Below are 27215 nucleotides of genomic sequence, written 5' to 3' on the forward strand. Positions count from 1 at the left end.
GGCGGGGAGCGGCGGCCGGGCCGGGCCCGGGCCGGGGGCGGTGCCGCTGCCGCTGCCGGTGCCGCTGCCCCGCCGCGCGCCGCCTTTGTGCGCGCGCCGCCCGCGCCCCCCGCAGCGCAGCGCAGCGCGGCTGCCGCGGCCGCGCGCGCCGCCCGCCCCGCCCCGGCCCCGCCCCGGCCCCGCCCCGCGACGTCACCCGCCCCCACAATGGGCGCGCCCCGCGCATGCGCCGCCGCCGCGCCCCCTCCGCGGGCGAAACCCCCACGCGCGGAGCTCCACGCCGGCGCCGCCCGCCCCCGCGGCGCGGCCCCTACCTGGAGACGCCGTCGGCGGGCTGCGCGCTCGGCTCCGCGCGCCCCGGGCACAGCGTTGCGAAGGCAACTTTTGTATTAGGGCAGGTTTAAGGGCCGGCGGGTCCCTTAGCGCTGCTCGAGTCCCCGTGCGACGCGGAGCCGCGGCCGCAGGGTTCCGGTCCTCCCCTGCGCGGCCGGCTCCGAGGCCGAGCCGAGGCCTCAGCAGCGCTGCCAGGCCGGGGGGAGGCGGGAGCAGGCGGCGAGGGGTCGCCTTCTGCAGCTGTTCGCGACAGCAAAGCGCTCGCTGCTTTTAGGGGAGCTTTAGTAGTTCCTCATCGCACCTCGAAGTGGAACGTTCTTTTCCTTCCCTTGCACATTTACCAAGATCGCACAAAATTTAGCGCGCCTTTGAGAGCGCAGAGCTACAGCAGCGCTACGCTTTCCAGCCCGGCATCTGAAAAACTCCCCAAATTACTTGTTCTGGACATAGAACAGTCCTTAAAATCGCCCGAGCCAACTCTAGAGTTTTCCTTTTCCAGCCAATATCCTTTTGGTCAGCAAAAAAGGTGCGTTTCAAGTCGCTGCCCGTCCGTTTCCGCAGCACAGGAGGTGGGAGCCGCCACAGATCCTCATCCGCTAGGCAATCCACAGCGACTCTCTCGGCCTCCGTTTCTGGAGGGAGCTGATCAGGTCTGCAGGTGTTTGCCAAAGAACATTTCCTTCTTCTTGAGTGGTCAAAATATGCTTAAGTTATAGAAGTTAAAAAAACAGTTAAAAAAAAAAAATCTTGGGGTTCACTTTCAGACCTTTCTCCCAGCTTTTTTTTTTTTTTTTTTTCTTCCTTCTAGGCCTGCGTTCATTAGGTCCTTTAGTTCATACTTTGCAGAAGTTTGGATCTGGAGCAGAAGTAGGTTTGGAACACAAAAACTCGGGCAGCCAGAACTCCCCTGAGACCAGAGAGATCTGGACCCTTTGGCCAAGCTTCCCGTGCCGGGAAGCCACCACAGCAGGTAGTTCTCCTAAGAGCCTCCCCCCAGATAAGGGCAATTGGCTCCCTGCAATACGATTACCTCCAAATCATTCGTTCCACCTGGGCCATGGCTTTAAAGGGAATTTCCACGGGCTGAGCTTTAGAAGCCCTTTCCTGGCAGTGATGGCACACTAATTCACTGTAATGGTATCAAGATCAATGATTAGCTCACCCGCTACCTCAAATGTCCAGATTTCCTGCTCAAATTCCAAAGTCCGAATCTCAAGCCTATTTTTTCTCCATTTTCAAGTAATAGTCCCAAAGGCAGAGATGGAGGGAGACAATTTCAACAATTCAGCATTTTTTTTTCATTTGCAAGACCCATCACAGTGTCTGGCTAACCCCCTCCCTTCAGACTGCCAACTCCGCTCTTGCATTTCACAGCTCCTATTAAACATCAGCTCAGGGGCCTGAACACAGGAGCCACGTGGCCAATTCTTGTACTTCCCAAGCTTTGCCACCCATGTGGTGACTTGACTCCCCTTTTCCTCCATGGAATGAGGATCTTTCACCCCGTACTTCCGATACTCCAAATGGTTCACCTTACATTTCTAAATAAAATCACAGTAACACCATTTAGAGCGACTGCATTCCTTATTTTCTTCCATTTTCCTTACCTGGCAATTACATTAACATTCTCTGGCTGCTGAAAAAAGTTTCACAAACCAGATTTGAAGTTTCCTCTTCCTCCTGTTTTACCTGCAGAGGTCTCAGTAGCAAGGTTCTGACCCACTTTTTTTTATTTTTTTCTCCTTTTTTTTCTGGTTGGCTCCTGCAAAGCAGCTGTAGCAATTTCATTAAGGACAGATTTGGCAAAACCAGCAGCTTTGGGCCACACCAGCTGGCTGTGAAACACAGCTCCCCTCTCATTTCCCAAAATATTTAATCTGGTAAGTTAAAACACTTAACTAAACTACTAAAAATAGCAGGTTTTCCATTACTTAAGATAGAATGATATAACTTCTCTGCTGAGCCATTCTGATTTCCAGAAAGCGTAGAAAACTATCATTAGCAACCAGCACTATGTCTCAGTTAGCTTCTCCGGGCCATCTGTATCAAGGTAGAAGTCTGCAACTACAGTTTGAGCCTGTCTAAATTACTCCCTACATCCTCGCTGCAACTCATCTACCATAGCAAAGCTGACCAAAACACTCCTTTTCCCCACCACAGGCCATCGCGTCTTCGTGAGACAAACCCACGGGCTTTCCAACTTGCCTGAAAAGCTGTAGCTTTTGCCCCAAATGTTTCCATTTTTGCCTACAGTACTCTCAGTCCTCCTGGGAAATCACTAAATCAACTCCAACACCACCTAGAGAAAGTGCCAATTCTAATTTTAAGTACTTCTGGCAAGCCTAGCTTGTAGATATTATGTCTCTGATCTGTTCCATATTCAGCAGAACTAGCTCACACTTCCTTCTTTCCTTAGATACTTAATTTCACTCATGACACCAAGCTTTCTTTCTTTTTTTCTTTTTTCTTTTTTTTTTTTTTTTTTTTTTTTTTTTTTAAGTCAAGTCACTAGCAGATTCTTAAAGGACCGGTTTCTTCCATTAATGGAGAAACTGGATTATACAAATTGGTACAAATCTATTTCCTTACCAAAAAGCCCAGTCATACAGAAAGCCTAACTTCCCCAAACACTACAGAAAAAAAGGTGACAGAAGTGCCGTCTCCAAGCCTGTCTCTCCAGTCCATCTCAGGAGCTTCCCCCACCTCCCCTGAGGGTTCATCCACCTCTTTGTGCTGCCTGCAATCATCTACCCTCCAGATAACGTAGCTGCTCAATTCCCTCCTGGCATGTAAGCGTGCGGCACCGTGCTCACAGCATGGCTTTTCCTCGTCCCCCGTTACACGAACGGGCATTGACTGTGCTTCCGCGCAGCGTCCAAGTAGGGCGCTTGGCATTGCCCTCTGCCGGGCTAAGTCTCTGAGCATCTACAGAACAAAAGATGCCCTTGATGCCTCCTCGCCAAGTGACCAATACAAACATGTATGTATGGGGAATTAAAGAATGGCACTAAAGCAAAACAGAGGTGTAACTGCACATTAAGCCATTTTTCTGGGGAAAGGGATCAATATAACCACAGCACGGTAATTATCATCATCACAGCTATACAAGTGTAATGCCCTCAAGTACAACTCTGCGAGGCACTTTTATTCCAGCTCAAGAGTGCAAACACAGGAGTTACAACACTCTAGCTAGAATATTTATTCTGCTATAAAACCCATCTTTTTTTGCAGGTAAGCTCTGAAGAGGTGAAATCTAAACACACTTGGGGAAAAAACTTCTTTTCTCCAATTGCCTAAAGCACAACACATCAGCCAGATAATATAAATGGCATCCAAAGTTTGGCGGGGGGAGGGGGGGGAAAGAAGAGGAATGACTACTATTTGAGAACTATTCTGGCAGTTCCTCTCACTCTTTAAGAGGTCAGACTTGACTTTCTGCACTATTCTTCAAGCTCATGCCAACATTAAGCAAGAATACACGCTTGCAGCGGGTAACTGTACATCACAGTGCAGAAGAGGTAATGCAACTTGGAAAAGAATTATAAAACTGGAGTCCTTACTTGTGTGTGGGAAGGCTTAAGGGAATATTTCAGCACATCAGGAGCTGAATCACTGCACGTAGGTGGAGCCAGACAGATTGACAAGATCTGTAACTTGAAAAATGACCCAAGTCTGAGATCAATCATTTTGTGAAGTAGCTGACTGAGGGAACATACGGAGACTGATCCAGGTGACAAAAGTCAATGACAATGTGACATTGAAAAAAGTCATATTAGCTGCTTATGCTACAACTGACCAACTTTTATATTATTTAAAATATGGACAACACTATGCTCTCAGCTTTATAGGCCAAGTAGTCTTTCTTCCTGTTACCTTTTAGTATCACTCACAACAATTATCTTAACAGATTTCCCCACTAAAACAGCATATAAAAAAAAGACACCTGGGGGAAGCCATTAGTAAAAGTCTATTTTTTCATGCATTAGGGTAATGAAGAATCTAGAGCTCAGGTAACAACTTCCCAGAAGTTGTGGAGCAGCCAACTGATACAAAACTACAAATTAATTGCATATCAGAAAAAGCATGAAAATTAGAAGATTACACACCAAGTTTTGAAAAGTTTCACAGCCCTTCAGATCATGAAATGCCAATAAAATGTGGTTAATAGGCTAGTCTAGGACATACAGCTGGACTCAAGAACAAACTCAGATAATAACTTCTTGCTTGTTATGTATCTGCTTCAGAAAGCTCAAGCTTGAAGTTCTGTCTATGAATCAAAAGGCTGCTATTTCACACATGCAAATAAATCTGGCTGCCTTTAGTGATGAAGTTTCTCAATTTGCTACTATAGACAAGCCATTGAAGATCTCATTCTTTGCCCTATTATTCCAACCCTGCGCGATTTCAAAATATTTCAATCTATGATTCTGCAAGGAAGGAAAAATCTGGTAAATATTAAGAGCTTTGCAACATACTTGATAAATACTACTAGTAGCAGTTAGCATTACACCAGTACTTACCGATGCTAACTCAAAATGCTAACCAATGACCCTGCCAATACTTTGGAATGCAATTTGGTAGGTCACTCTGAAGCTCAGAATGTTTTTACTCCTCATTCTCATTAAGCTCTATCACTGTAGGCAGCATTTCGCAAATTATGAGCTGACATGGGTGCCTGTGCTGCTCTCACACAGTGCAGCTGGTCATTGGGGTCAAACTAAATGGAAAGTTTGGTCTCTGCTAACAAACTCAAGTTTTAGCTAGCTACTTCCTACACTGGGCACTATTTTCTGCGCTGCAAAACGGATTCTGATCAAGGTCGAGCATGAACTAGCATACCACCTTCTCATGTCTATCCGTACACTACTTAAAGCGGCGAGCCAAGCTACATAAAAGCAGGAACTGCAAACAGTCATAAAGGAAAGCCTGCTAGGAAGCAGCTCTGCCGCAGGCGTAGATTCTTCTGCCCAGGCTGAGAATACGCATTTCATCTCATATGGATTAGTATTTTTCAAAGATATGCATGGGCACCTGGACTCTTGGAGTTTGGTCTTACATATGAAGCCCAAATAAGTAAGACTGGATACTTCTGAAATACCTACTTTGTCTTCAATACCCACAAACTTCCCACTGCCACACACACACTTTTGAATCCTTCAAACATATTATCCCACCCTCCTTTAGAGGACTAAGAGAATCAGTCTAGGTAGAGCAGGCTCCCTCTAAAGCAGGAGGAGAAGGACATGACTCAGGAGCACTCAAAGATCAGTCACCCTTATCTCTTCTGCTGCATCTACCTCTTGCAAAGGAGTAGGAGTGGGAAAAAAGTAAGCAACAAGGCATACAGTCAGAAGGAAGAGTTAAGCGTGTAGCTAGGCTATCAGACCTGAGGAAGGCTTTGAACAGAAGGTACGAGGAACCCAGATGGAGGTGACACAGCCTTGCTCGTAAAGGAGGCAAAGCCATGTTTTTAAGGTTTTGGGGCCTCCTGCCGTCTGCAAGAGCGGCTCCCAACTGGTAACCGCTGCCTGGAAGCCTGGCGAGAGCTGCCTCGTTAGGTACCTTGCCCTCTTTCATCAGCAGCCGCTATGAACATGGTAATTATCTACAACGCTCTCATACACAGAACCGCTACGCTTGCCACAGAGCTAACGCTGAACGGTGAACAGATGAAATATGGATACGGCCAATAAAGATCTTAAAAGAACAGTTACAAGTTTTGATTAAAAAGTCTTTTTTTGATAAAGGCGAAGTGAACTTGTGACAGTCAAGACAATGTTAAATAGGGATGAATAAATACCAGCTCAGAAGCTTTAAGCATAAAAGAATAAGGGTAATATCTAAGGCCTTAAAAACAAAATAAACAGGTGTGGGAGGAAAGCTTCAGATTAGTAGCTTGTCTGATTCAAAAGAGAAGGTCTTAAATCAGGGAGACTACTACTATCTGGCTACAAAACATGTATTATAGAGAAGCAGGATTATACAGCAGCTCTGTAGAAGGTACAGTAGCACCTGTAGATTTTGTCTTTTAAAAATGGTGGATGTAGTCTTGAGTTTCACCGAATTGGCACAAAAAAATTTCCTTGGGTCAAATTAGTATAATTAACTGGATAGTTTGCTGCCTCTCTCCTGTATTCCTCAAATTGCCACAGTCAGCTTGTACCAGAATCGCTTTCCACAAGAGAGCTGCAAAATACAAGTCATTTTTTTTTTTAACCTTCACTTTCATTCCCATCCAACATTTTCTTATTTCTTAGTTTACAGAAAGGAGCAATAGGACAGTGTTAGACTTGCACAAAAGCAAAATTACCTCTACCAGTAGCTGATAAACCAGCACTGACTAAAAGCTTTCATTCAGCAGTGTTCATCTCGTACAAAGTGAATGCTGTCAGTTCCCAAAGTACAACTATTTTACTGATGAAAACAAATGTTTTTGATTTGGAAAGCTCCTTTCAGCTAGCCTCCTCTCACAAGAGAAGTAGAGGAAGAGTGCATATTTATCAGTGGCTTCTAACTTAATGTTTTTTCCCCTTCATCACCAAAAAAAAAAAAAAAAAAAAAAAAGAGAGAGAAAAAAAGAGAATAGAAAAGACCCCACATGCAGGGCTTACCATGCCTGTATTTTAGAGTCCAACCATATCATTCCTGTTTTCTCTAATATGCTCAGTTTACAAACAAGGGGACTCCTCCCTTTTTCTTGCTCAACAGCCAGCTCTGCAAGTTCAGTTTCAGATGTGAATCAAGCTAACTTTTTCTTCAGCAGAACCATCTACAAAAGCTCTGCAGGCCAAATCCGGACTGTACCGCTATCCATGCAAATTCGTTATTTTTATTGACCGCACAAAATTTTATCCAATTAGAATTCAGTAAGAATAATGCTGGTAATACACAAACAGGAAAATAATTAAATTCCCTTTAACTTTGTTAGTTTTGCAAAACAAAGAAAAAAATTGAGCAATCTTAACAGCTCCAACATGCTTTGCAGCACAACACAGTCAGAACTCTTGAGTAACAGAGTCTCTTTTTTTTAAAAGGTCACTTTTGGGGAGCAAAACTGCATTTTGAAAGTTTTCATCCTATCTATGACCATCAAGCAAACCAGTCTCTTTCCCCCCCTGCCCCCCACCTGTCTCCTCCAACCAGGGCTCCCTAGGATTAAGCAGGCTGTTGTTGTTTCCACTTAAAGCCTAAAGCTCACCGCTGACAGAGCATGATACAATGCAGAAGTACAGCTTTTGTGAACTCAAGTGGTAGGTATCCAAAGATCCAAAGCTTTACTACCTACAGAAAAAGATGCAAAACCTTAAGCGTACTGGACAGGTTCAAGCCACATCTCTCACTTGCCTACCTCCTAGGGAAGATGCACAAAGACTGTTAAATATGGTTGTACAGCATTTCCAAAGAAGATTAAACTAGTTCAATATAATTAGCCTCCCACAGAGCTTATTTATTTTCTACAAAAATAATTGTATCAAATCAGTCAAAAGACTTCAGTGGTACAAACAGTGTGCAGGACAAACCTAAGGCTGTTTTGTCTTGCAGCCTTACACTGCATATATTTATGATTTTTGAGGGTTACAGAAAGGCACCATTACCATCTGTAGAAAGAATTAACAGTTTCATAAGCATCACCTCACTAGTATTTCTCCACACACATGAACTTGGTCTCAGACTGAAACACAGGCAATGTCACTGCAAGTATGTTCAAATCTAACAACTGCTACATATTAACCAAAGATTAGCAAGTTTTTGCCCAAATTCCATTCAATTACCATCTACTTGTCTTATATATTTCCTTTACTAATCATCTCATTAATAAGATATTCCTCAAGTAACAACTGCTTTCTCCATCTTGGGGATTTATTCAACGATGGCCAACCACTATGTGCCCATCAGTCATGTCCAGAGCAGTAAGCTGTGGTAAGACAAATCAATCCATTTATTATTGCCCCAATGTGGTTAAAAAGGCAGGCTAATTTAAAATGAATGTTTTATTTACTTACCTGTCTTGGTAAGCAGGTAAAGTTATCTGAGTTTCTTTGAATGTGACAGGAGTCTTGGGCCCCTTTTTGGTACTTTTAACAATCAACTCCTCCATATGAATGAAAAATATTAATAAACTTTGTAAAAGACTGAAGGAAAACAGAAAGCTAACAGGGAAAGTGCATGCAGTGAAAGCAAAAGTTGGCAGACAAGTTGGCAGTACTTTAAACTTGATCTTCAGTGCACCAAAATAGCCAAAAGCTCTACTCCTGTATGGGTTTATGATCTGCTAGATATAAGAGTCAGAGGACTTTTATCAGCAACTTGCCCTTTAGACAGGACACCTCGGAAGCCTCTTACTCAGTGAAGACATGGAAGGACACTGCAGAAGTAAAGAACTGGCCTTCCACAAGTTTCACTCTGCATTCCCTTCTTCTGGGTCCCAGACACTGAGGTCCAAATCTCAGAACGCAGCCCATGACAAAAATAGAAGAGTTCTTCCACTGAGGTAACTGGAAGCGGCCTAGCACAAAAACTCCAAGCAGGGGCTCGATGCAGACTAGAAGAATCGCTACTTTGTGAGAAACATTTAATTCAACACAATGAATTACAAGAGGACAGATTTACAGAATCATAACCGTAACAGACTGTTCAAAAGGGAAAGTAGTTTTCACTGGCAGCTGTACCAGGCAGGGTTCCCCAAAGCAATACCTGGTAGAGCAGCAGCAAAGTACAATTCAGTCTTCTTGCAGTACTCCAAATGAGCAATATCAAAGAGGTTTTGTATTTTCACATCTTTAAGAAAAAGGTTAACACGGTATCAATCACTTTGGCATGGGATGTTTTTCAAGGAGCTTACACCTATTCAGATCACTAAGCTGAACTACTCCCAAAGGCTATTATACTTTCCAGGTAATTCCCCTGGCCCCTTGCTGTTATTGCTAACCATTCTTACACGATAAAGGCTCTGGGAGCTACTTTCTTCCCCAAGTTTTGGGATACCAACAACTTGTACAATTGGTTAGTGGCACAATATGCAATCCACCACTTTATACTATACTCTCAACTGAGACTTCCATGCATAAATTATGCAATGGATACCCTAAAGACTAAAATAATCTTTGCAACCTAGTCAGCACATTCTCCAAACTATAAACTCTGATCTTCCTCCTCTCTCCCTATTCTTCCGAGATAAATCTGTTTTTAGCCACAAACTACCCCAATATGCTCACAGACGTACTAGAAGAGACTGAGGAATCAATCAAGGTACCCATGGTGAAGCCAAATACTTATAAACACATTAAGGCAGGTTTCACATCATCTCATTTTTGGACACAAAATGCTGGTCACTTCACTGCACATGCAAATAAGAAAGATTTAATACTTAATAAAAAGCTTTAGATTCATTTTTTGATATCAATTATAGAAAAATCAACCTTTTTCCTTTTGCATTTTTAAAAGAGGTCAGAATATTACTGCACATGAAAGCAGAAGTGTAGACACACCTATTGGAATGAATTCCCTTCCCTCCACACTCACAAAAACAGAGGTCAGGGTTATTGGCACCAGAAGAGAAAGGAGGAAAATTTCCTCGTTGTCGGTCAGAGGTGAGTCATCCTTCCATTCTGAGCTGAGAAGATCCTTCTGACCAGACTTAAACCAAAGCAAAATATACCACAGAGTGGGTATATTTACCTTCAAAATGCTATTAGGCTATGCTCAGACATACACAGAATTCCATATTGAGAACCATTCGGTGTGGTGCTGGAACTAACTATAGAAACAGATTGCCACTGACATAAGACCAATTCCTCAAGTGTAACTTCCCCTACACATCAAGCCTCAGATGGAAGAGGCACTGGCAGTTCATCTCTGAGACTACACTTCAAGACCAATGTGGTCTTGTGAGGAAAGTGAAATTCAGTGACCTGAATTGACATATGGAATGACAATCCACAACATAAAATGACCTCCCTACAGCCTGGTACAAACAGGTAGCCTACAGCAGAGTAGCCAAGGAGTGAAACAACATCTCTCTCACTTGTATTAGAGAGAAAATTGCTTTTATGGGTCACTGTTAAAAGTACTTTGATAGAAAAGCCTGAAAAACCTATCACCTATCACTGACCCACAAAAAGAGATAGGAAATTTGGTTCCTAGTATTTTCCCTCCCATCATTTTATATTCCTTTATTCCCTCCCACTTTTGTATTCCCTATTACCCTACCCCTTTAGAAAAAGGAGGGGGAGTAGAGTTTAGTCAAGTTCCATCTTCAAAACTACCCAGCAAATAATGAACCATCAGCTTCTCAAGTTCTCCTGAAGTGTACATCAAAAATGCTCATAGGTACATTTGGATTGTTGGTGCAATTTACTCTGCAGACACTCTTGGCTTTGTAAATAGTTGTGCTGACCCTGCTGATAGGGTTTATACTGGGAATTCTTAGATGGAACTCCCTAGAAGAAAAAGAGAAAAGACTTAGTAAGTTAATAGGCATGATACAGCTTTGTAGCAAGTGAGCTCTTAAAGGACAAAGTATCATTGCTAGTCTTGATCTGTAACATATCCATTTCTTTATCTCCCGTTTTTCACCTTCAGCAGATAATTTATTCTGGCGCTTTACTCTTGCCAGACCTTCATAGTAGAAAGAAATGCAAGATATTTAATGCCAAAATAAAGCCACCATTAATCATGCAGTAAAACAGGAACTTGAAGAGAACCCAGATACAAGATACAGTCTCCCAAAAGCCAAAGAAAGTATCACAATTATAATCAACTTCCAACTTAAAGGACTAGTGAACATAAATTACTCTTGATTCCACCTGATACTGATATACAGCTGTCACTCCTTCAAAAAGAGCTTTGCTTTTCTTCTGCTATTCATCCAGGATGCCTTTTTTTTCTGCCCCCCCCCCCCATTTGCATTTCTTGCCCACAGGCTGGAATCTACATAATGAAGCATCAAGAGTATTGGCTATCCCATTTCAGTGACAGAACACTAACTGCTTTTCTTATGGTAAGACTTAAAATAAGTGAAAATTAAAATCAATGAGTTCTGTTTTCATCTCGTTGCATGAGCTCCACTGATGATGCACAGTGCTCCTGGCTAGAGTTATTTCAAAATTAATACAGCAAAGGAACAGCCTGCTTCACAGCACAGCTCACCCTGTCCTATCTAATGCAACATTTAAGAGAACTTCATTTGGTGTATATTGGTTTGGCCTTATGTGTAAAGTTGAAGATTATACCTCTGCTTTTGCTCTGAATTACTATACAGTAATTATTCACTGTTCCAAACTATTTTAGTTTACAAATATGGTAACAAAATTGTCATTGCACCCTGCACAAGTGGAAGTCATATACACCTAAATTATCACAAAGGGCATACTGTTTTCAACAAGGGATGCAGCACAATGTAAAGGCCCACTTCTGTGAATCCTGTAGTTACTACTGTTAAATGATCTTAAACCTGCGTTATTTCCAGATTATAAGAAAGTGCTTGTTATTTTCATCTTACAAATTCCTGACACATAACGTATGTAACTTCTCTCTTTCAATAGTCAAGTTACCCTTCCTAGCTTCTGAGAGTATCACGTTGAACTTCCACGAACGTGCCTTCTAAAAATATCATGTTGAATTTCTATGAATGCGCCCTCTAACACAGCCTGCAAGAAAACGCTCATTAAGAAAGTAAAAGCCAGACAGAAAGGGGGGAGGGTGGGCACGAACTCATGAGAAGATGGTTGCTGTCTTGCCCACCCACAGTATCCTCTTCATTATCACAGGAAGAAAATTTGGGAAAATGAATTGCCATTAGAAGATACCAATATATTTTAAAAAACTGATCCACTTTCAAGTACTTACATACGCATTCTGGCTATAATTTAGCCTATCTGATGAAACAACACAGAATACTCACTGACAACGTAAACACTCACCAGACATGACACTCAGAATATCTGATTTTTGCCTGATAAATTGGCTACTCCACTTTTAAAAGCGTGTGTTGAAAAACAAAGTTTTGTCAACATATGCTAAGATTCCCTTTAAAAATACTCCTGCCCCGAGTGAAACACTATTCAGTACAGTTCAAGGTGAGAAAGGAAGTTGTCATATTACCTGGACTATACATTCTCCATCTCCTGGTCATGGTCCTGCTCCTCATCCTCCTCCTCTTCTTCCCCTTCTTCCTCACCTCCTTCTTTCTCTGAAGGAGTTTCTCCATCTCTTGCTATTTCCTCTACATGGGCAAGCATGTCAGCCATAAGGGCTTCCTCCAGCCTCTTTCGCACCTGCTGCACCAGTTCCTCTTGTTTCCTGCCCAAATTCATGAACACACACATTAATTCTCAGAGCTGCCAACTTTGGGGGAAAGAAATCATTATATCCCTCATGCACGTGGGCTGGGTAGGAAAGTATGACTTAAAAAAAAAAACTACCCTGCATTATATTGCAAGTGAAGTTGAAAGAAACACATTAAAGTTGCCCAGCATTTTCTGAGTCCTTAATATTGATAATATCCTTTTAACTTTGGCTGAAGTTTACCTAATCTAGCAGCTGACTCAAGCCTTTTTTTTTGTAAATCTGTTAACCTACCCTGTTCAGACATCCAAAACTGAGATCGCAGAAAATTAAACTTCTGATTTCCATTGTTTTGCTCATTCTCATTTTCAGTCACAATCTTAAATTTTACAGCTGCTTTTATGCCAAAGTTTTAAAACAGTTTAAACATCAACAATCGTGCCTCATGGGACATCTCAGCCACAGGAAATTAGAAAGTTATGAACAGAGAGTTTTTCCTGGTCAAAGTCATCTTGTAAATTCAAGAAGATTTACCTAGCAAACAAAACAATTTCTACTTTTGTACAATGTTAACGGATGCAGAGTAGCATGGTTTCAAGTTAGAGATCCGAATATAACAAAGACATTATCAGCTGCTTAAATCTGGATTTTGACCAACTACGACTCAACAATGTCATCTGTTCCTGAAAGCAAGATACACTTAAATAAACTACATCCTTGTTGGCTGCCACAGCAGCAGTTATTGCTTTATTTGGCCCCATGATGACACATAAGAGTAAATCACAGAAAATGTTAACTGAAATCCCCAATGCAATTAATTAGACCAGGCTGCAATGGTGAAAAGAACTGCACTGTTTAGGGTTCTTCCACCCTTCTTTAAGGCTGTCTTAACCAAGGCTACTCAAACTCAGATACCTTTTCTAACACAAGGTAACAGCTTTGACATGAAAAACGTAGGTATGAACCCTGACACCTCAGAGCAACTAAACATGGTCAAAATAAAAAATTAGTAATAACAGGCTTTAAGAACATGTCTGTATGAGAAAAATTTTGTATAACAATTCTCTCTCCTTCATAAGAGGTAGTATTCAAATCAGTTCAGTCAGCCACAGTCCTCTATCACACATTTAAACTTGTCATTGAAAAAAAAAAAAAGAGGATATAATTATACCACAAACAAATAAGAAACCCAAACACCCAAAAAGATAGTAACTGGTATTTCTAGGTAATACCTAATATCTTCATCTGTCACCATAAATGCTTTGCAAAGTGGCTGTGAGGTGTTTAGCCAAACTCCAGGATTCTTCTCTACTGCAGCAGACAGCTGTCCAGTGATAGGCATAGTGCTCGTGTGCAGAGCACTAGCTATAGCAGACAGAAGGGTCTCATCAGTGCAACCAGGCCCAACCCCTGCATGCAAGGGGGGGGGGAAAAAGACAACCAAGATTACACAAGAACAGTGAATGAAGACAACAAGAACTGCTTCGATTTTTAATGGGCAAAATTGTATATTGTCATTTTGAGAAGTTCGTACAACGTAAGTCTCAGTCCTAAACACCTCTAAGAACCTCGGTACAACCATCTCAAAGGTTATTTAAATCTAGATCAATGCCTCATTCTGTTACATAAACCCAACTTGCAGAAGGGAGTTGTTTAAATGGGCACCGCTTCTGGAAAATAAAAACATCAAGGAACTATGCCACTTTGCTCACTATGCTTCAGTATCCCCTCAGGACGAAGTGCATGCAAGTCTCTAGCCAGAGTACTAATGTTCCTGCTGAAGTAGAAGGGTCCACACAACTAAAAAACACTGGAGAACAAGCAGGCCAAACACAATACCGTTCAATCACCACTGATTGATATCAAAATGCCACCTCTAGAGTTAAGGGCAGACTCTGATTACCTTGTAAACCTTTTGGAAGGTCCATTGTTTTCACCAGCTCTTCTGCAATGTCAAAAGCATTCAGTCCACTTAATTTCTTCTCCCAGAAGAGCTGACATCAAAGAAAGTGTTTATTGGTACAAAACAGAGAAATGGATTCGACAATCACACAAAGCATCTGCTACTATCAAAAAAAAAAACCCCAACAATAAAACATGCTGGTGCAGACAATTTTATTTATTACTATAGAAGGGCCCTGATATGTCCAAAGATCCTCACCGGTAACAGAGGATCAATCTCAACATCTGTGTCCTGATTTGCTGCCTTGAAAAAGGCTTCTTTTCTTCTGCTAGGGCCTGGTACTTTTACTGCTCGTTTCTGCTTCTGAGCTGAGTAGGGCAACATTTGTCTTTTCAGTGTGCACATAGTAAGGGGCAGCTTTTTAAAACCACTATCCCTATTTTGCTGTCTTGCATATGCCACAGAGCTTAAGTTAAAGAATGTGAAAATTGTATTCATGCTCTTTCCATGGTAAAGCATCATTTTATTGCTCTGCAATAGTTTCTCATAAGAACCACCATGCCTAGTCCTTCCTGGTATTCTAAAGAATAGATTTTCTCAATCTTGTACTCAAATGCAGCCTTTTGTTTTGGTAGGAAGGCAGACAGTATTACAAAAAGATGCATGTTCAACTCACTATATGTATAAGAATGATCAGTGAACAGCTAAAGCACTATTTTCTCCTGCAAGAAAGCAGCTTTAGGTTTTGAGAAACCAAAAATTTACCCCAGTCCATGCACTTCCCCTTTTCATGCCACCAAAATCTGAATATAACACAATCCCTATTACTTTTCTTATTTCCTTGTCAGGAGCTGGAAATCAGGACAGTCAAAGCCAAAAGAGACAGGCTGGATATCCTCTAGCCTATGACTTTCAAATAAATTAATATTAAGCCAAGTGCATGATCAATTTGAGTACTGCTTTGAAAAAAAACGTGGAAGCATCTAGCTTCAGCTGACTAGAGGTTAAAATACACTATAGTCTGGTAAAATATTTTAAAGATCCTATTTAACAAGACTTTTAGATGTATAACACAGAAAGAGGCAAGAATTCCCCTATTCCATGCTATATAATACAAAGCGAAGTATAAAAATAATTATATGTGTATGCATGCACACACGTGTATACTCTGATGTTGTCATAAAAGCAAAAAGAGGAAAGGTTAAACATGGAAAATACAAACGGTCTAAGCAGCTGTGTTACAACAGGTAGTAATGTGGGCTGCAGAACTACAGGGGTCCGGTTTATATCTTTGTGCGCGGCTGCTGGTCACTGCTGTCTAATACAGGTTGCGCTCATATATCGCTCTCTCCCTCAACAGCAATACGAATCTCTATCCATCTCCACCTACAAACGCACATGCCCCACTCCCTTAGTAAGTGGTGCTAAAACCACACCATCTTGCTTTTAGGAAAAAAAAAAAAAAAAAAAAAAAAAAAAAAAAAAACCACACACACACACACACACACACTTCAAATACATCCTAACTCTCACTTCAGAAAGATATCTTTGAAGTTGGAGTAAAGTTATCAGCTGATTTTTTTTTTATGAAACCATACTTCTTCTGGTATACAGTGTATTTTAATTCCACTAGAACTGAAAGAGTGCAAAATATACTGATAACTGATGCAGATGACACTGTCTGAACAGACTAATGAAGCTGAATACCTAGTTTCCAAAAGCTTTAAAGACGGACTCACTACAGGAGAGGATTCACAGAATCCCTGTTGTGAGCTCAGCCGAGGTGACAGGCTGTCAGCTTCAGGTAATACTAATGAAACGAGAATGCCTTCCAAAGACTGCTTTGAACTTGTAAGCCTCATTTTACCAATGCCTTAACTTCAAAGCTACATTTGTTCCTAAGCACACTTTCTGCATCCTTTCACTAGATTAAATTAAGCTGAAAGATTTCCTTTAATTTTACTGTATTCTCTTCTTTGCAATACACAGTACAATTAGAAAAACGACATTTCATTTTATACTTAATAATGACATTCCAAATCAGTTTCTGACCTTATTCATATGGATAGAGTTAATTATCAATGAGATACCAATGTAAAAAAAGGTCTAGGCAGGGGTGCATCTCCTAGTACATCTGAAGCACCACAGTCCAGTCCACACTGGAACAGGGATTTCTTAAAACACAGAATCCTTATACAATTGAAACCTTTGCCAGTGATTCTAATTACAATGCAAACGTGGTTCTGACTTCTGTTTAAATTTGTAGATAGATTCAGTATCAAGGAAAGGCAGTTTTAACTACAGTGAAATTGTCACCTAACAAGGGTTGGAATCTAGTCACAAAACAGTGCAGACAGCACACTAACTGTATACTGGAAATGCTTTTTGTTCTGATTTTAAAAGCTGGGAGCATTATAAACTGTTGTTTCTGAAATCTCAGACACTTCAAATTGTCACAGAACATTTGTTCAGTGTCATAAAATTAAACTGCTTTATTATGTGATCCTCCAAAAAACAACAACAAAGTTTCTTCGCTCTAGAAAAGTGGCTACTAAGCTGTAAACCTCACCTGCCGGGGCTGGTCCACAGCTTTCTGAGGATCACTCTTCACCTTATTGCTGGGATGGTTTGTGATCTTCGTGACAGGTTGTTTGAATATGGAAGCTGTCTGTCTGACAGGGAGTGCAGTATTCAAATCAGGTTTGCCCTAAAAATTTCAAACAAAAAGAGAAAAATACACATTATTTTTTGTTTGAATAAATGCTACAACAGCTAATAAAGATATATAATGGTGAAAAGAAGCATTTATGTTTCTGAAAACTTGTCTGATGTTCAAGCCTAGACTGCTAAAAATGCATTACTATCTTCAAATTTTGGCTCAGATCTATGAAATTTAACAATGTTTTTCCACTCTTTCACATTCTAATTAAGATACTGATTCCTCTCATTATAGTTTACACATACCGGGTTTATTTTAATTTGGACAGAACTTAAAAGTCAGAATGCTGAACTTGCTTTAGCATTTTAATATGACAAGTCCCCTTTTGGATCACTAAACCTGAGTTTCTAAGAATTAGAAACGTTACTACACAGAATTAGGAGAACAATTTGCAAATTCAGAAGACACTGCAAAAGCCTGTTTAAATTCATTGGTGGGTACCCATAAACACAACAACGCAGTGGGAATTTTGATTGCTTTTTTACCTCCAGATCTTAACAATTAAAGCACATCAAATCTAAAAGCTAAAAACTCACTCAGTTTAAATTCAGTTTTTAGTGCGGCTGATAACAGTTAGGTTTTCACTATACGATGACATTTTCTGTCAGCGAGAACTTCAGAACAGTGCTGTTCATTCTGAGATCAAACCTGCAAATCTTGGAGTGGCTCTACGACACACTTTGCTTTTGAGATTGCAGACATAGTGTCTGCTTAACATTTATTCATGACATATAGCAAAGTCACAGGACAAATATTCCGAGTCACTTGCGTTATTACACATTTATAATTTGAGGATAACTATTCGTACATCTGTTGAAATGTTTGGGCAGAATTTTCATCCTTGGAGAGGGGTGTGAGGATGAGCTACTAGTCTCTGTGAGGCAAGGCATTCTTCTTTCAAAAATATCATTAGAAAACCTAGTGTTGTTGCACAGACAAACACCAAATGAACTTTTGGGTTCTGAAAAGTTTCCAGTATCTGTTAAAAATACTCAAGAACGACGTAAGCCAATTTAGCCAGATCGGTGATGTACCAATGTCACAGTAATACTACAAACGTTATTAAACCATAACGATCAAAATTACAAAAACAGAGTCTTTATTCTGCTCTGCAAAGAGGCCTTGCTATGCTCTTGTCTTTTCATCTTTCTGCCTGAAAAGCTTTCTCTCTCTAGATCAATGCCAAAGCTGAGACAGCAGCATGGCCTACCAGTAGCTCTAGAAATTCGCTTGAGGCAGGCTGCATTACCTCTTCATTCTTGCTGACCAGCACCACTCTTCCCTCCTCCCCCAAAACAAAATGCTAGAGCAGAATGGAGCTGCTGCATAGTCATGGGAGCCAAGTGGAGATTTGTGGTTCTGGAAGAGACTGTGCCAAAGAAGGTGATCTTGCATTCCAGGGAGGTGAAAGAAGAGAAGGGAATCCCAGCTCTTCTCTCGCACTGCAGTCTCCATGAAGGGATGAAAATCCCTAGCCCCCACCATCTGACAGGCTGGCAAGTGACAGAGAGAACAGAGACAGATTCCAGCCCTATCTCCAACCCTTCTGTATAAAGATCTCGCAATACTGCAATATTTTCATGGTATCAATACTGTGGAAAAGTCAACAAATCGCAGTATTTGTCCAACTCCCCACAACAGAGACATTTTACTCCAGTTTAAAGCATTAGCTCAAAAATGTTAAATTTGCATGCTCGCACAGACATTGTTTTGAGAAGCACGATGGTCAGTACAGTAACAGATGGAGAGGCAAAAGCTTCCACAGCATCTCAGGCTTACTTTGGCTTGGTTAGAACAGTCATATCGCATCCTCTGTCTGTTCTTGTTCATTTTACTCATCAACATTTTCCCTGTGCGGAAGTCAAAAGTGCTCAGGTCCATGGAGCTCCCCAGGTAACGTGCCAGCTGAGGCTTGCTTCGAAACTTTTTACCGCTTGGGCTGAAAAAACAACACAGAAAAAAAAAAAACAAAGAGGAAAATTAAAACTCTGGACTTCAGTAGCAGTGTTAGTCCCAAAACAGAGGAGAGGCAAGTTTAATTTCTTCCATGAGAGAAGATAAACACTGAACTTCCAAGAGTGAAATCCCCCCTTCTCAGCTCGCATTCAATTCTAGATAGATATTAGTACATTCATGTCAACTCCTTTTCATGATTATTGTGGAAAAGACAAACCAAGTGTATACCTTGCTCAAATGTTTTTATAAGCAAAGAGTGTGAATGAAGATAGCATAATTCATGCAAGTACTGAAATGAAAGATGTCTGCACAAAAGCTCTCATTACTCAATTGTCTCAAATAATAAATGTCCATTCTCATGCACAGCTTCTTCTCACAGAAGTGAGATGTTTGACTAGCACCACAAAGGTCTCAAGACTCCCTCCTCCCCTCCTCTTTGAATTGTACGTTCAGCCTTGATTACAAGTCCTTTGGTCACTGCACACCTTATTTCAGGATAACACAGTATTAACAAGTAAGTAGAAAGTACGGAAGTCAGCTGCTGACAAGCTGCAAAGCAAAGAATTACAAAGTTTAATTAACAACAGAGTAAAGGTCAAAGCCTTAGAAAACTGCATTAAAGGCAAAAACAGAAGAGAGATTCTTTTTAAGCATCTGACCGTACACAACAGACTACAACTTGGCAAGCAGATACAAAACACTCCATCTTCATTCTTTTTAATAATAACAGAAACTTTTGTGTTAATACAAAAAGCACTGCTAAATGAATATATGTATTTCATGCATAAAGCAGACATAAGTCAGTGCACTATGACTGCAGTGTAAAACTAAACAGACAACGAGCACAAAGTATTCAAAGTTCTCATTTAGCATCACAACAATGCCTCTTCTGTTAATTTCTCTTATTTCTGTATTTTCTGCATCTTTAAATATTCTCTCTTCTGGTAAGCCAAGGACATCACTACGTATCAATCAGGGAGCCTGCATACTCTACCTTAGTACGAGTCCAGTAAAAATTCACTCCAAGTACATCTATCGTACAGAAACACAGGCTGGTTTGGTGAAAGGTATTTTATAACTGAAAATACCAGTTATTTTTTCACTGTATATGTATATAGATACATACTTTTAAAGAAAGGTCAGTAGTAGTATAATTTTTTTTCAGACAAATCCCACAGAAGCAAGCTTACCTCCTCCCTAGCCTACAAATACCCTCAGTTCTTGATCTACTGAGAATTTCCTTTTGAAAATATAAGGTCACATCCCCTGTTAGGTCTCAGTAACAAGAGAGGTTCTGGCCCTGGTTGCTCCTAGCTGCTTACTCTGCCCCACACCTATCCCTCCCACACATGCTCTGCAAGCATGAAAGCATTCATGTAGATGCAGCTAACTAGACAGGGAAAATATTCCAGCTTTGGGGTGTAGAGAGAAGAGGGGGAAACACTTTATCACTCGTTATGCTTTAGCTGGGCCAGTTCACCATAGAGGTGCACAAATACTTAGGCCAGAAGATGACACCGGCAGGCATGAGCAGAGAGGAAGAGACACTGGGTGTTGACTTCAAATGGGAAACCACAGCTTAAGAATACAAAGGGAGTCATAGGCCTTGACCCAGAAAGAGGAAAAACCAACTCCAATAGCTTTTAGGCCAAAGCCATTATTGTTGTCAGCGAAGTCAAGAAGAGAAGTTTCTTCTGTGTGAAAAACATGATACTGCTTCCTCTTCCAGCATCTTCAGTGCCAATTTACAGTTTAATGCCTTAGCAGAAATTCACCATTATTTATTGAAAATAATATTCCACGCTGGTTTGTGCTCAGCTGGCAAACATCTTGTTCTCTCATCTAAAAGTGCAGGACAGCTTCTAGAACAAAAGAGCTAGATACACTCAGAGACGATAATATTTAAATGAAAGGGTCATGAATGTGCCTTCTCAAGATAAAAGCCCAGTTCAGTCTTACCTACCAAGAACAACTCAGAAACATGAAGAAAAAATAAAGGAACCAAAGTAGTTTCAAGCTTGCCTTTTAAGGATGGCTGAAGCCCCCAAAAATACAACTATGTAACAGATATAATAAGCAGTTTCACACGTGATGATGGTAGTGCTCCCTAGGTGTTCTAACAATTTTAAAGCAAATCTGAAAAGCTGCTCCAAATCAACTTAGGACTGAAGACAGCTACAAAAAAAAGACACCCGAAACGACTCAGTCCTGGCTCTTCTTTGGGCAGCTGGCCCAGAAGAACAGCGCTAACGTGTCGAAAGAAAAAAAATTATTCTGATTGCACCTCCTGAAAAAGGCAACTATGCCTAGCTTTACCTGAGCAACGGCAGAGCAGGGGAATAAGGTACAACTGAAAGCCAATAGTGAACTTACTCAGTAAAAACAAACACGCTGAGGGGTGTGCTCTGGGGCAGCGCTGCCCCAGTGCCACGAGCATGCTCTATGCAACCCAGCCATCGAGGCAAGCTACAGGTACCTGGGAAAGTAAAAAGCAGAAAAAGCCAGGAAAAGAAAAAATCCAAACCCTACGAAACTTGAGCAGCAGGAGTTTTTCCATACCTACTGTAAGTCACAACAGACAAAAAGGGTGAAGCAGCATTTATGGGATCTGAAAGGCATTAAAGTGCTTGTGTGCTTTCTTCAACTACACAGACCAGCTCAAAATGTGAAATTCCTCTCCTGCCACTGCAGAGTGAAACATTTGAAGGCTTTTTCCACTTTAATATTTTTGATATACAAAGGTTTGAGAGACTCAGAAGGAAACTTCTGATACAAAACTGCAAAAAAACCCAACTACTTCTAAACTGTACTGCAGGTACTACTATTGTGCGTGCGCTATACTTAGCTCACGGATTAAGGTCTTTTACACTTCACCACGCTGCCAGAAAAGCCACAAACGATTTTACATGCTTGTCCATCAAAAGATACAACGCACTATCTGTCTGCACAGCCTGTCTCAGCATTAACAAAACAGACACAAACAGAAATGAAGGGCAGTATTACCAAACCCAAGAAACCCTCATTTGTTATTCAGGGATTTTTTTTTTTTTTTTTTTTTTTTGGTGCAGATTAAGATGAATGCATCGCAGCCTATTCAGCAGTCAGCCACTGCCAGGTGTCTGCTCTCCATGTGCAGCTCACCCTTTGTTCAGTCATCTTATATTCTTAAGAAAACCGACTGCAAGGCCAGTCCCTTTCCCCTCCCCCTGCCTCATTAAAGAAATCACCTCCCATTTTTCTTTCCCCAGTTAGCATACACCAGATTCACAGAACTTAGAAAGCTGAAGACAAAAGACAAAAAAAAAAAAAAAAAAAAAAAAAAAAAAGAGAGAGAACAACCCAGTTGCTGTCTGTCCTTTAAAGAAACAGAGATAGTAATAACCTAGGTCTATAGGGTCATCAAAAGCATATGCTTTAAAACCTCATTTCCTTAGTGAGGGACGATGGGCGTAACGCAAAAACGTTTCCTTCTTTTTTAAGTTGTGCTCCCTCCCGCAAAAGCAGCTCTTCACCAACTCACTCAAGTACCTTAGTATTTACAGTCCACACTGCCCTCTCCTACAGCAGAGGCTTGTCTTACAGTGCAAACCTACAAGTTCTGAGCATAGCATAAAAGGTGCTGCACATCTCGCTATCTCACCTCCGGGAGAATGCAACCCTCCTGTCAGTTCAAGAGACTATTCATAATGCTACATATCCCTGGTCTTCACAATACTTCTATCTGAAGGTACACCTCTTTCTCTAAGAAAAAAAATATATATAGAGAGAGGGATTAATGGTTGCAGTGTATCTTTATGTAATTACTGGTTGCAGTATCCCTACCAAGTCATAAATCTGCCTCGGTGTTCCCACACTCCAACGCAGTAACTGCAATGGGATAATACATGCATATTCATAGCTTTCACCCACCCATAAAGGCACATAAAAGCCCTGATGTAAAGTAATAAGCAGGACCAGGTGACCTTTTCAACCCACTACTGTGATAACCCAACTCACATCTTTATGCACTTAATGGCACATTTGCATACAGATATTTCCAGGTTCCTCAGTACACTGGCGCCCTCTACTCATCCACCAACAGGCAGAGTATCTTTCCGTATTTACTAGTTGTCATTTGCTACCATACCTGTCCTAAACAATACTTACACCAAGGCCGGTAACCGCTGCCAGTAGCAGCATGGAAAGGATGCAGCCTGCTCCTGAGCCTTTCTTTGTTTGGTAACTCGAGAGAGAAAATAGTCTCCGACCACAAAAAAAAATTAAGGGATTATACACCTAAAACTTCTCAAGTTCCTAGAACATACCATCTCACTGATAAATAAAAATCTGAGTGGCAGTCCTGTAACGGAGTAATGAACCCAAATATAAACATCAATTTTTATAAGGTCTAGCTCAGGAATTGTTAAGAGTTTCACTTTAGGAGCTCTGGATAATACACACTAACTAAGAAAGAGCATAGAATGCTCTCAGGAAATGCATTCTCCTCCACAATTTGGGGGGGAGAAAAGATTCAGACCAGATTTTTTTTTTTTTTTTTTTTTTAAAGATTTTTATGAACATTTTACATAGGTGCTGCAAAGGTAAGAAATCCACAACAAAAAAGACTTCACCCAGTAAAGAGTATCCAGTTGTTTAGAGCAGATGTGCCCACAACTGCCTGAACCAGAAATGAACAACAATCCAAAACATCTCAGGCACTCTGACATCAAGCTTTTAACAGAAAATACTACCAAGGAAAAGACTGCCATACAAAGCAGCTCCTTTCTGCAAGTGGAAACAGTGAGGAAAGCATTTACAGTCAGAACTCTTTCAAAGGCAACCTGCTACTTCATAAAACTCGTGTCAAGTTTCCCTTCTTGAAATCTGAAGTGAATCCTCTATACCTGCACTTACCTTGCTCACTCTGAATTTGGCGCAGCAGCTCCAAACTGATCTTCCCAAATCTTAAGTCACAAAGAGGCAAAACAACATATTCTACTGAGAAAGTTTCTGCCCAATCAACTACTAGAGAGCAAAAGGTTACTAGGAGTGTTTCTAAAATTTGTGACCACGGACCACATCACTAGTTTAATCTCCAGCCACTCACCAGGCACATTCACAGGCACATCTGACACACTGAACATATTCAGCTTCAGACATTTGTCTTACCTCCTGATGCAGAGTTATATCCATGAGAAGGCAAACTTTTGCGTAGCAAGCATATGCTTCTAGCACTTAGGATTACAAAAGGAAACTTCCAAATATAAAACACAGTAGCCCTGAACAATGCTTCAGAAAAGTTGTATTGGCTGCTGTTCACCTCAGATTGGTGTTAGTTCTCAAGGCTGGTGATTGCACACGAGCGCCGTTTCCAACTCAATCCAATGCATGCAATTTTTACAGTTAATGTATCTATGTGTTCCTAGTAGCTGAGCCAGGTAAACAAAAGGCAAAAATAGCAGAGGTATTAATAAATTGCCACCCACATATTTTCCATTCTGAAGTAATGCAAAATGCAACAGTAACCAAAAATTACTGCAGCATGGCCACATTATACCTTTGATCTCAGTCCAAACTGATAAAGGGAAAATCCATTATAACTTGAAAATAAAAGTATGCAACTTGGTCTCTCTGCCCCTCTTTTTTTTTTAAAAAAAAAAAAAAAAAAAAAAAAAAAAAAGTTCAGCTCTGAGATCACAACTTTACAAGCAAAATAAGTTCTTTGAAAAATAGAGGTCTTGTAAGTTTTCCGCTGCATCTCCTCTAGCAGCTACAGGTGGCCTTCTCTTCCTCCTGCAGAGATCCTAGGCCACAACAGGAGAGCAGAAACTTTCAGCTTTAGACTCCTTAAGATAACTATTTGCTGGTTTACACACTGCTCAGCAGGGAACATTATTTTCATAATTATAACTTGATCTTGAACATGAAACCTAACACTTGCAGATAGCGTACGTTGCACTGACAATAAAGGCCAGATAAGGACAGCACGTTAACTTCTGCTACGCTCCCCCAACCGCTGATGGGCTCAGGCTTCACACATCGCTCTTAGGTGGCGGACAGCCCATGGATGCGTTGAAAACTGCCTCTTATGGATGCAGGAAGGATCCATATGGCCCACCTACAGCCATATGAAACATTCAATTATATTAATAGAAACCCTTCAGGCAGAACAAGCAGCTCCCCAACCATAAGCTCCCCCCCAACAGCAACATTCACAGGCTAATGCAATTTCTGCTGGCAGTGCAGGACTTTCACCTGCAGTAACAAATATGACTGTAACCAGGTAAATTCTGTTCTTCACCCTATCCCCAAACCCTTACTATGTAGGGAGAGAAACAGATAGAGCTCCGAGAAGGCAGGTTACTACTCCCTCTAACAGGCTACTCTACAAACACCTCGTTTGACCCAAACCGTTTAGATCCGCCGGCACACAACGCTCCGGGAGGGCAGGCGGCGCTCGCCCCCCGCCACACCCGCCGGCAGCGACCCGCGGCCGCGGCAGAGCGGGCTCGGCGCCCTCCCCGCCCCCCAGCACAAGCGCCTGCAGGGGCTCGCCGCGCTCCGGCGCGCTTCTCAGAGCGGCCCGAGGGCAGCAGCCGGCGCAGGGAAGGCGCCGCCGGCCCGGCCTTCGCCGTGGCTATTAATACACGCGCAGGCGGCAGGCGCCGCGAAGCGCGGGGCGAGCTCCCCGCCGCCGCGGCGCGCCCGGGCACCTCCGCGGGGCAGGTGCCTCCCGCGGGCGCACGGCAGGCCGCGGCCCAGCCCCCCGCTCCTGCCGGCGCGGAGCCCCGACTTTCCGGTCACTTCTTCCCCTCTGCCATCCCTGCGGGAGGCCCGAGCGCTCCCACCTCTTCCGCTCCATCTCCGCCGGGGCCGGGGCCAGGGCCGGGGCCCGGCCTGCCGTCGCCGCCGCCGCCGTCGCGATCACCGAGCGGCGCCCGCCGCCTCCGCCGGCGCTTCCCGGCCGCCGCGCTCTCCTCCCGCCGCCGCCGCCGCCGCCGGCTGTTCCGTGCGGCGGCCGCTCGCGCCTCCCCCCGCCGCCACCGGCCCCGCGCGCCCCCCGCGAGAGGCGGCGCTGCTCGAGGAAGCTCTTCCCGGCAGCCGCCCCCACGCCCCCCGCGGGCGCTCGCCCGAACGCGGCTGTTGCGCGCGCACGTTCCCCCCCCTTCGCCGCGGCCCCTCGCGCCTCCCTGACGAAGGCGGCCCCGCCCCTTCCCCCCCACCCGCGGCGCGACGCCCGCTGCCCCGCCCCTCCGCCGTGGGGAGGGGCGCGGGGGGCGGCCAGATCCCTCCGCCCGCGGGCGGCTCGGCGATATAGTCCCTTCCCGCGTGGATGGGGGGGTTGGGGACACACCGCGACGGCGGGTCTGCCGCGCGCGCCCCCCCCCCCCCCCCCCCCGCCGAGCCACCTCCTCCCCTGCCGCCAGGGCGACACCCCCCACCCGCCCCCGCCGAGCCCGCGGCCGCCGGGAGCCGCCATGGCGACCCCCCCCCCCCCGGCCTCCACGCGGAGCCCGCGGCTCCCTCAGAGCCGCCCCCCCCCCTCCGCGCCCCCCTCCCGCCGAGCGCCCCGCCCCCCGCGAGCCGCCCTCACCCCAGCGCCGCGCGCCGCGCGCCCCCTCGGTGTCCCGGCAGCGCCGCCTTGGGCATCTTCCCCCGCGCGTGCCCCGGCCGGAGTGAGGGAGCGGCGGCCCCGCGCGGCCCCGCGCCCCTTCCTCCCCGCCCGCTCGCGCCCCCTGCAGCCTCGGCCCCGCAGCGCAGCCCCGGGGCGCGGCGCGCCGCGGCGCCCCCTGCCGGCGCGGCCGCGCTGCCCCCGGCCCGCCCGCGCCGCGGGCTTGGCTCGGCTTGTGAGGCCGGGCACAGGCCGCGGGGGGATGTGGCCCCACGGAGAGGCCACCCGGAACACGGGGCCAGGGGCGGGCCACCTAGGACGAGCCCGCCTGGACACAGCCCCACGGAGAAGCCACCCAGGACGTGGGCCCAGAGACGGGCTGTGGGGAACACGGGCCGCCGGGCCGCAGCAGGGGCCCGACCGCGGGC

At 43.6% G+C, this 27215-nt stretch overlaps 1 protein-coding gene across 3 annotated transcripts; it reads right to left on the reverse strand.

Moving 5' to 3' along the window:
* Positions 1-8888: 8888 nt before the first annotated feature.
* On the reverse strand, positions 8889-26847 carry MBD3 (methyl-CpG binding domain protein 3). Of its 3 annotated transcripts, none has more exons than XM_062596090.1 (7): positions 26770-26847; positions 19020-19179; positions 17091-17228; positions 14522-14612; positions 13851-14028; positions 12436-12633; positions 8889-10772 (listed from the first exon to the last, which is right to left on the reverse strand). In XM_062596090.1, the coding sequence occupies exons 1-6, from the start codon at positions 26823-26825 to the stop codon at positions 12441-12443; spliced, it is 816 nt and encodes a 271-aa protein (XP_062452074.1). In that variant the 5' UTR covers positions 26826-26847; the 3' UTR covers positions 8889-10772; positions 12436-12440. The 3 variants fall into 3 exon arrangements, with proteins under 3 accessions (XP_062452074.1, XP_062452075.1, XP_062452076.1); XM_062596091.1 differs by lacking the exon at positions 26770-26847 and adding an exon at positions 26024-26117; XM_062596092.1 differs by lacking the exon at positions 26770-26847 and adding an exon at positions 24345-24730.
* Between the last annotated feature and the right edge of the window lie 368 nt (positions 26848-27215).

The sequence above is a fragment of the Rhea pennata genome, chromosome 27 (assembly GCF_028389875.1).
Source record: "Rhea pennata isolate bPtePen1 chromosome 27, bPtePen1.pri, whole genome shotgun sequence".
In the NCBI taxonomy this organism is placed as follows: Eukaryota; Metazoa; Chordata; class Aves; order Rheiformes; family Rheidae; genus Rhea; species Rhea pennata.